We start from the raw sequence: 10,674 nt of genomic DNA, 5'->3' as shown, positions 1-10,674 counted from the left end.
ATATATATATATGTATATATATTTACATATATATATATATATATATATATATATATATATATATATATATATATATATATATATATGTTTGTATAGAACTCCTCAGAGGACAGAGGAAAAATTACAGGTTTGGACAGACTTGTTAGACTTGTTTTTTTATTCGGGACAATCTCCTTGTGCTGATTGGCTGGGGTTTGTCCTCCTTCAGCCTGACGCTCTCATGAAGTGATGGAAACACTTCCTGCTCTGACACAGACTGAAGATCTAAAACACTCACACACCTTCTCTTCATTTAATTCAAAATGAATGCATCATTTTGAATCCTTTCACTTTATGTTGAGCCAACACTCCCTCCCAATAACTGCGTTTTCCGTCCTCGTCCTATTTACTGAGAGCTGCTGTGCTTCATTTTCTTCAGCGTGGAGACAGAGCAGGGTCAAAGGTCAGCAGAGCGGCTGGCTAAACAGATCTGTTCATTAGCAAACAGCCGTTCACAACGTTCAGCCACAACATCCATCAAACAGCAGCAGCAGCTTGAACCTTCAGTCCAAGGCCTCAGATACAGACGTGGAAGAAGTACTCACATCATTTACTTCAGTCAAAGTAACAATACCACAGTGTAGAAATACTCTGTTAAAAGGAAAAGTTGTTTGCCCTTTGATTAAAGCCAGGTTTAAAGTCCTTGGTTCATTTTGCTGACATATTACAGTTAGGTTAGGTTTTTCAGAAGAAACTATTATTATATTTTCTTAATCTTTATCAGAGAATACTGTCAACAGCCATAGAAAATCCATTTTTCTCCATGTTTTTAGCAATGAAATGTGGCAAAACTCAGGCTATGAATGATATATGAACAAAGCCCTCTGTAGAAACATTCAGAATATAGAGAGGAATGAAACTGTAAAGTTTGGTGTATGTAAGAGCTACTGAAGCGAAGATTTCTGGATCAGAGTCTGAGAAAAAACTCATTTAGAGAAAACGACCTTTAAAGATATTTATTGTTAAATGAAAAAAGATAACATTGAAACTTGACCAGTTTGTTGTTAACATTAAGACCTTTTTTTATATTGCAAGTTTTCCAAAATGATTTGATTAAATATTTAAATGAGGCATTATCTCATGGTAACTTTTGGTTAATTAAAGAAATCTACAGACACAAATAGACAAAGTAGTAAAATAAATACCTGAATGTGTATTGCGGATGTTTTCTCCTCTCATCTTAAAGAAGACATGTTATGACATGAAATATTTATAAACATATATATGTAGATATGATAATGATTATTGATGGATTGATGCATTAACCTTGGTGTACTTGTTGTCACTTCTCAGGTGCTTTATTCTGTCATTTGAATTTTCATGACTTTGTCAATCAAGGTGTTCTTAATGCCTTCATGTCATTGTTGTCTGTTGCTGTTTCGAGAAGAGCTTTTTTTAAAATACCAATATGTATCATATGTATTGGGGTCCTATGCAGCGATTTGTTGAGTACATGTTTGCTGGGTCCTAATTTATCAGGTGAAGTGGATTCACACACACATTTCTTCATGTGCTCGGTCTCTTTTCGTTTTGTAAATGTGAGTCCTTGAGTCCTTCATTCGACGTGACACAAGAAGAGAGACACAAACACCAGCGATGACGAAGCCGAGGACGACTTCTGAGAGGAGGAAGAGGATGAGGGTTGGTAGTTTTACTGTTTGATGTTTTGCTGCCATCTAGTGGACTTAAATTTTGACATCATCCACAATCTGATTCATAATCGATGAGTTCATGTTCAACATCAGAACTGTCACTGAGCAAATAAAGATTCTTTCATTTCATTTGTCCGTGACTGTATGAAAGTTAATTAAAAACAAGTTTAGTTCAATAATTCCAATAATAAGACAGTGATTACTATGAATGAAGAAATAAACATTAGAGATATTGTTTCATAATGTTTCAGACCTTCCCACCTTCTGTAGCCTCCATCCAGGTGGCAAGAATCAAAACCTTCAAAATAAAGGCAGAAACTAATTCCATGATACTGGAGAACAAATATTTATTATATTTAGATTGAGCATTATTAGAATGAGTAAATGAGAAACTAATACAATTGTAGGATTTAAATGTATGTAATATATGAATTTATTGACTGAGACATTTAACAGTAAAGCCATCATTGCTTCAGGTCATTTTTAAATTTCAACTTCTAGAGATGACCCTTAAATACTAGAAAGCAATTGTGGAAGAAGTACTATGAACACTGACTGCAGTAAAAGTACTAATACCACAGTGTACAAACACTCTGTCACATGTAAAATTACAGCATACAAAATTACAAGTACAATCAGTATCAAAAAAGTACCAAAAGTAGAAGTACATATTATGACGAATAATATAAATTACTTTATTGGATTATTATTATTGATGCAATTAATGTTGCAGCTGGTAAAAGTGGAGTTGATTTTAACTAGTTTATGTACTTCTGGTAGTTTAATTTATAATAATACAACATGATTCAGTTATCAGGCTCCTCTTCTGTGGAACCAGGTTCCAGTTTCGGTCCGGGGGGCAGAAACACTCACCACATTTAAGAGTAGACTTAAGACCTTCCTTGCTGCTATAGGCCTAGACACTACCTAGGATACACTGAGCTCCTCTCTCCTCTTCTCTCCCTCCTTCTTTATGTATTCATCTCCTATTTATGCACATTACTGACTTTACTTCTTCCCCGGAGTCCTTGGGCTTTCTTGCCTCGCAATAAATCGTGGCTGTATCTGGACCGTGGTCGTGCCTCCTGCTGTGGCCCTGCTGACACCCACTGCTACTACCATTATTTAAATGTATTTACCATTATTATTAGTCACATTACTATTACTATACCCTATATCATTATTCTACTATATTCATTACTGCTGTTATAAGTAGTCAAGTTTGTTTTTTATTAAATCACCAGCTGATTGATACATTATTGTTTTATGACAAAGAAGCAGAGAACTTTTAGTTTTAAATAAAGGTTTTATTAAAGATGATCCAGCTCAATAATAACAGCAAACTGAACACAAACCTCCTGTAAACTGCTAATAATAAAAAAAAAAATGCTGCAGGTACAGTGACTGGTCCACTATGACACACACACACACACACACACACACACACACACACACACACACACACACACACACACACACACACACACACACACACACACACACACACACACACACACACACACACACACACACACACACACACACACACACACACACACACCTCGGCTGTGACTCTACTGTAATAAATTATATGTACAGTCCAGGTCCGTCTGTGACTCCATCAGACACAAAGAGATCCTCAGTCTGCAGAGAGGAAACACAACGTGACCGTTAACTACAGAGAACACAGGCACCCATGACACAACTACTACATCAAATTAATTATATATATCTACAGCGGGTAAAATAAGTATTGAACACATCACCATTTCTCTCAGTAAATATATTTCTAAAGGTGCTATTGACATGAAATGTTCACCAGATGTCGGTAACAACCCAAGTAATCCATACATACAAAGAAAACCAAACAAATACGTTCAGAAATTAAGTTATGTGTAATAAAATGGAATGACACAGGGAAAAAGTATTGAACACGCTAACTGAAATGTATTTAATACTTGGTACAGAAGCCTTTGTTGGTAACGACAGCTTCAAGACGCCTCCTGTATGGAGAAACTAGTGGCATGCATTGCTCAGGTGTGATTTTGGCCCATTCTTCCACACAAACAGTCTTCAGATCTTGAAGGTTCCGTGGGCCTCTTCTATGAACTCTGATCTTTAGTTCTTTCCATAGATTTTCTATTGGATTCAGGTCAGGTGATTGGCTGGGCCATTCTAGCAGCTTTATTTTCTTTCTCTGAAACCAATTGACCTCATCACGTGAAATAATCCTGTAAATCAAATGTTGCCATAAATGAGTCCCGACTGTTGAACACAGCTCAGAATGAAATATGAATATTTTATTATACTAATTTAATAAGATAATCCTTTATTATACTCATTTAATAAAATAAGATTTTATTATACTCATCATTTAATAAGATAAGATAATCTTTTATTATACTCATCATTTAATAAAATAAGATAATCTTTTATTATACTCATCATTTAATAAGATAATATTTTATTATACTCATCATTTAATAACATAATCTTTTATTATACTAATTTAATAAGATAAGATAACATTTTATTGTACTCATCATTTAATAAGATAATCTTTTATTATACTACCGTATTTTCCGCACTATAAGGCGCACTTAAAAGCCTTTAATTTTCTCAAAAAACGACAGTGCGCCTTATAATCCGGAGCGCCTTATATATGGATTAATCGAAGCAATTTTGTGTGGTCCACGGCGCTCTGTCAACATGTTTTAGTACAACTTTGGTAAACTACAAAGCCGCACCGCTTGCAGCATTACGGCTACCGTAGTCAGGAGCGTCGGGAGTAATACATACTGTGCTTCACCATAATATTACAGTGTGTGTGGATAAGGTAATTTAATAAGATAAGATAATCTTTTATTATACTTATCATTTATCACTTTTGTTCTGGGTCGACTCGCTCTTTCCGTCACAGGCAACGATCTTGACCTTGTCGACCTTCACAAGGTCGGTGACCTCCCTGAACTCCACGTCGTTCAGGACAAACGTCCACACGTTGTCACAGAACCTGTATGTGTTCAGAGAACCCTGGAGAACAAAGAATAACTGAGACTGGAGGTAGAAATACACAAGATGAGAGCAGACTGAAGGTAGAAATACAGGAGCAGAGGTTAGGGGTCACAGGAGGGGGTTAGGAGTTAGGCTTGAGGGGCAGAGGTTAGGGGTTATAGGTCACAGGAGGTAGACTCACCCTGAAGTTGACTCTGTTGCGGACTCGGTTGGCGAGCGCCGTGTTGATTGCTTTATCAAACTGAAGGAGGACCTGAAGAGCCAGCTGAGGAGTGATCTGCTGAGTCTGAACACACACACACACACACACACACACACACACACACACTATTTAATGTAACATCATGAACCTGCAACACACTGACACACAATGTTACAACTCTCTACTTGTTAGCTCATCCCTGACCTGCAACTCTTAACCCCTTATTGCCTGAATTTATTTACAATTATATAAAAAAATAATTATTTGTGTTTTTTGCTGTCCTGCAGATGCTAAATGAAGTGGAGATGTGTCCTTGGTATGTGTTAGCTATACATCAACAGGTATTAGTGGGATACATACGCCACCTCGGCTGCATTAAGACCGGAAGCGGGTTGAAGCGAATTCGTGACAATAGTCTACAAGGGTTAGGGTTAGGGTTAGGGCTAACCCACAAGGGGTTAAATCAGCAGTGGGGAGGGTTTGATATGAAATGACCAGAGAGTCATGTGACCCGCTGATCAATTACACCGGTTAACCATCAGTGTGAAAATACATATATACGACCTGGAGAGCAGCATTGATGCTTTCTAGTCGCCACTCTCATTGATAATATTATTAATAATAATATTAATAATAATAATAATATTAATAATAATATTAATAATAATAATAATAACAACGCTACATCATCTGTCTCATTCCTAACATCTGCAGCTATCATTACAGTCAGAGCACAGGTGGAGGTTCATTTAGAAACACTGAGGGTCCATTCAGTAGGAATGTATGTTGTCTGAAGGTAAATTATAACGTGATGTGTTAAATGTAATCTGTGAGTGTTGGTGATGAACTAGAATGAATCCAGTAGTTTGAAGATGTTTTCACATTAATATAAAATAATATTAGAGATGAATTATGATGTTCAACTCTAAACAGATTATAATAATCATTAACACTAATAATGAACTTACTCATCAGAAACACAATCTCATGTCCTGATGAAGTGTTTCATGCAAATCACCACTAAAGCTAACTAAAGGAAACAGCTACGAGCTAACTGAAGCTATAGCTAGCCTGCTACGAGCTAACTGAAGCTATAGCTAGCCTGCTACGAGCTAACTGAAGCTATAGCTAGCCTGCTACGAGCTAACTGAAGCTATAGCTAGCCTGCTACGAGCTAACTGAAGCTATGCATGCTAACGTGCTGTTAGCCGCATGCTAACGTGCTGTTAGCCGCATGCTAACGTGCTGCTGTTAGCCGCATGCTAACGTGCTGTTAGCCGCATGCTAACGTGCTGCTAGCCGCATGCTAACGTGCTGTTAGCCGCATGCTAAGCTAGCTGGGCTCGTCTCACCTGTATGAGTTCGTCCAGACTCTCCTGCAGGCTGTTCCCCAGAGTGGTGTTCCTGTACAGCTGGTACGCCATGTTGAAGACCGAGCAGAGACACCGGAACAGGCAGAGGACGCTTCCGGTCTGACGTTTCAAAATAAAGCTACAGTTCTACTGACGTTTCAAAATAAAGCTATAGTTCTACTGACGTTTCAAAATAAAGCTATAGTTCTACTGACGTTTCAAAATAAAGCTACAGTTCTACTGACGTTTCAGAATAAAGCTACAGTTCTACTGACGTTTCAGAATAAAGCTCTAGTTCTACTGACGTTTCAGAATAAAGCTACAGTTCTACTGACGTTTCAGAATACGGCTATAGTTCTACTGACGTTTCAAAATAAAGACATAGTTCTACTGACGTTTCAAAATAAAGACATAGTTCTACTGACGTTTCAAAATAAAGCTCTAGTTCTACTGACGTTTCAAAATAAAGACATAGTTCTACTGACGTTTCAAAATAAAGCTATAGTTCTACTGACGTTTCAAAATAAAGACATAGTTCTACTGACGTTTCAAAATAAAGACATAGTTCTACTGACGTTTCAAAATAAAGCTCTAGTTCTACTGACGTTTCAAAATAAAGACATAGTTCTACTGACGTTTCAAAAATAAAGACATAGTTCTACTGACGTTTCAAAATAAAGCTACAGTTCTACTGACGTTTCAGAATAAAGCTACAGTTCTACTGACGTTTCAAAATAAAGCTATAGTTCGACTGATAAAGCTATAGTTCTACTGACGTTTCAAAATAAAGCTATAGTTCGACTGATAAAGCTATAGTTCTACTGACGTTTCAAAATAAAGCTACAGTTCGACTGATAAAGCTATAGTTCTACTGACGTTTCAAAATAAAGCTATAGTTCTACTGACGTTTCAGAATAAAGACATAGTTCTACTGACGTTTCAAAATAAAGCTCTAGTTCTACTGACGTTTCAAAATAAAGCTACAGTTCTACTGACGTTTCAAAATAAAGCTACAGTTCTACTGACGTTTCAAAATAAAGCTACAGTTCTACTGACGTTTCAGAATAAGGCTCTAGTTCTACTGACGTTTCAGAATAAGGCTCTAGTTCTACTGACGTTTCAAAATAAAGCTCTAGTTCTACTGACGTTTCAGAATAAAGCTACAGTTCTACTGACGTTTCAAAATAAAGCTACAGTTCTACTGACGTTTCAGAATAAAGCTACAGTTCTACTGACGTTTCAAAATAAAGCTCTAGTTCTACTGACGTTTCAAAATAAAGCTACAGTTCGACTGATAAAGCTCTAGTTCTACTGACGTTTCAAAATAAAGCTACAGTTCGACTGATAAAGCTCTAGTTCTACTGACGTTTCAAAATAAAGCTACAGTTCTACTGACGTTTCAAAATAAAGCTATAGTTCTACTGACGTTTCAAAATAAAGCTATAGTTCTACTCACGTTTCAAAATAAAGCTACAGTTCGACTGATAAAGCTATAGTTCTACTGACGTTTCAAAATAAAGCTATAGTTCTACTGACGTTTCAAAATAAAGCTACAGTTCTACTGACGTTTCAAAATAAAGCTACAGTTCTACTGACGTTTCAGAATAAAGCTCTAGTTCTACTGACGTTTCAAAATAAAGCTATAGTTCTACTGACATTTCAAAATAAAGCTATAGTTCTACTGACGTTTCAAAATAAAGCTCTAGTTCTACTGACGTTTCAAAATAAAGCTATAGTTCTACTGACGTTTCAAAATAAAGCTCTAGTTCTACTGACGTTTCAAAATAAAGCTATAGTTCTACTGACGTTTCAAAATAAAGCTAAGTTCTACTGACGTAAAATAAAGCTCTAGTTCTACTGACGTTTCAAAATAAAGCTATAGTTCTACTGACGTTTCAAAATAAAGCTCTAGTTCTACTGACGTTTCAAAATAAAGCTACAGTTCTACTGACGTTTCAAAATAAAGCTACAGTTCGACTGATAAAGCTCTAGTTCTACTGACGTTTCAAAATAAAGCTATAGTTCTACTGACGTTTCAAAATAAAGCTATAGTTCTACTGACGTTTCAAAATAAAGCTATAGTTCTACTGACGTTTCAAAATAAAGCTACAGTTCTACTGACGTTTCAAAATAAAGCTACAGTTCGACTAATAAAGCTATAGTTCTACTGACGTTTCAAAATAAAGCTACAGTTCGACTGATAAAGCTCTAGTTCTACTGACGTTTCAAAATAAAGCTATAGTTCTACTGACGTTTCAAAATAAAGCTACAGTTCTACTGACGTTTCAAAATAAAGCTATAGTTCTACTGATGTTTCAAAATAAAGACATAGTTCTACTGACGTTTCAAAATAAAGACATAGTTCTACTGACGTTTCAAAATAAAGCTATAGTTCTACTCACGTTTCAAAATAAAGCTACAGTTCGACTGATAAAGCTATAGTTCTTCTGACGTTTCAAAATAAAGCTATAGTTCTACTGACGTTTCAAAATAAAGCTACAGTTCTACTGATAAAGCTACAGTTCTACTGACGTTTCAAAATAAAGCTCTAGTTCTACTGACGTTTCAAAATAAAGCTACAGTTCTACTGACGTTTCAAAATAAAGCTATAGTTCTACTGACGTTTCAAAATAAAGCTACAGTTCTACTGACGTTTCAAAATAAATCTACAGTTCCACTGACGTTTCAAAATAAAGCTATAGTTCTACTGACGTTTCAAAATAAAGCTATAGTTCTACTGATGTTTCAAAATAAAGCTACAGTTCTACTGACGTTTCAAAATAAAGCTACAGTTCGACTGATAAAGCTCTAGTTCTACTGACGTTTCAAAATAAAGCTATAGTTCTACTGACGTTTCAAAATAAAGCTACAGTTCTACTGACGTTTCAAAATAAAGCTCTAGTTCTACTGACGTTTCAAAATAAAGCTATAGTTCTACTGACGTTTCAAAATAAAGCTACAGTTCTACTGATACCAATATTCTACTTATTCTGTTGTGAATATAATAAGATGAAATACTATATTCTAATTAAAGGACCTTAAAATGCAGTAGGCTAACTGCCTCTAAATACATTTGATCAAATAATAATCAATTAACTAATTACTTTATTTACTTTAAAGTCCTGTCTGATACCTGTGTGAGGGGAAGAGGTTCATAGTGGTCACATGATGTCCACTGGTCTGCTTTGATCAAAACACCGTTATTAAAGTCCAAACTAGACAAAATGATCCAGAATCAGCTTTCTCAGTTTACTATACCAACATCAGGATTTCATATCATGTATAAAAGAGTGCATCTTAAAAAATATGATTACAATGATGCTGATTACACTGCTCATTAACAAACAATAGCGATAATAAAAATAGAGAGCAATTACTGCAAAGAGATGTTTAACATCTGAGAGCTGAACATCTGAAAAGACGTCATAGTTCAACCTCCTTTAAAAAAGATGACCAGACGTAGCATGTCTAAACGTTGCATGGGTTAGAGTTCGGGTTAGACAGCAGTCTGTTGATTCCAGCCTGTTTCTGCCTTAAAGCAGCATAAAACATTTTATACATGTTTATAACAAACTGTTGTGATGTTCAGCATTTTCCTGAACTACTGTCAGAACGACTGGGAATACTTCTCTGAAATTAATATGAACAATATTATTAATCATTATTCATATTTGCCACAAACTACCTGCTATTTCTTTTTATATATTTCATGAATGTACACAGGAACAAAGTGAAATCACTCTGTGGTCTTTTGAAGCCGCTCTAAAATGGGAATGCAGTATTTTGTCCTCGTCAGGCTCCTGTAGAAACGGTGGCTCACATGTTTTGATCTGTAAATCTGAATAATCTGGTCACAACAAATCCCAAACTGAGTGTTACCATGGTAACTGAGTATTCATGTGAACCGTCTATTAAACAGGAGCTCAAAAACTCGACTGCTTCAAGGTCAAAGGTCACATCATAGCTGCCCCAATGTGTTCATCAAAAAGCAAAGTCAGGACACGACTTCTCGAAATACACACATTCAAAATGAAAAGACATTTCTAGAAAAGAAAGAAAGAATAAAAGAGAAAATAGAGAAAAACATTCCTGGTGGAGAAATACAAGAACGAATAAAACATCAAGCAGGTGAGGCTGAAACAGAGCGCCTGCTTCAGTCCTTCTTCCTCTTCCTCCTCTTCCTCCCTCCCCTCCCTCTCTCCCGTCCCTTCTTCCTCTTCCTCCTTCAGTCCTTCCTCTCTCTCTCTTTCTCTGTTCTTCCTCCTCTTCCTCCTCTTCCTCCCTCAGTCCTTCTTCCTTTTCCTCCTTCAGTCCTTCCTCTCTCTCTCTCTCTCTGTTCTTCCTCCTCTTCCTCCTTCAGTCCTTCCTTCTCTCTCCTCTTCCTCCTCTTCCTCCCTCTCTCCATGGACGTTGT

The 10,674-nt window shown here is 36.3% G+C and overlaps 1 protein-coding gene across 1 annotated transcript; it reads right to left on the bottom strand.

Annotated features, from left to right (window-relative positions):
• Positions 1-3,016: 3,016 nt before the first annotated feature.
• Positions 3,017-6,379, bottom strand: LOC129114914 (transcription initiation factor IIA subunit 2). The gene is made up of 4 exons (XM_054626793.1): positions 6,261-6,379; positions 4,888-4,992; positions 4,568-4,724; positions 3,017-3,336 (listed from the first exon to the last, which is right to left on the bottom strand). Coding segments are annotated over exons 1-4 (336 nt in total). The 5' UTR covers positions 6,333-6,379; the 3' UTR covers positions 3,017-3,334.
• Positions 6,380-10,674: the final 4,295 nt, after the last annotated feature.

The sequence above is a fragment of the Anoplopoma fimbria genome, unplaced genomic scaffold (genome assembly GCF_027596085.1).
Source record: "Anoplopoma fimbria isolate UVic2021 breed Golden Eagle Sablefish unplaced genomic scaffold, Afim_UVic_2022 Un_contig_11002_pilon_pilon, whole genome shotgun sequence".
In the NCBI taxonomy this organism is placed as follows: Eukaryota; Metazoa; Chordata; class Actinopteri; order Perciformes; family Anoplopomatidae; genus Anoplopoma; species Anoplopoma fimbria.
This window is presented reverse-complemented; position numbering and strand designations above follow the sequence as displayed.

Excerpts from the sequence above, each read along its gene's own strand:
- LOC129114914 (XM_054626793.1), bottom strand. The coding sequence starts at position 6,332 with ATGGCGTACCAGCTGTACAGGAACACCACTCTGGGGAACAGCCTGCAG. Across the intron at positions 4,993-6,260 it reads GTCTGGACGAACTCATACAG|ACTCAGCAGATCACTCCTCA; the intron begins GTGAGACGAGCC and ends GTGTGTGTTCAG. Across the intron at positions 4,725-4,887 it reads GCAACAGAGTCAACTTCAGG|GGTTCTCTGAACACATACAG; the intron begins GTGAGTCTACCT and ends TTTGTTCTCCAG.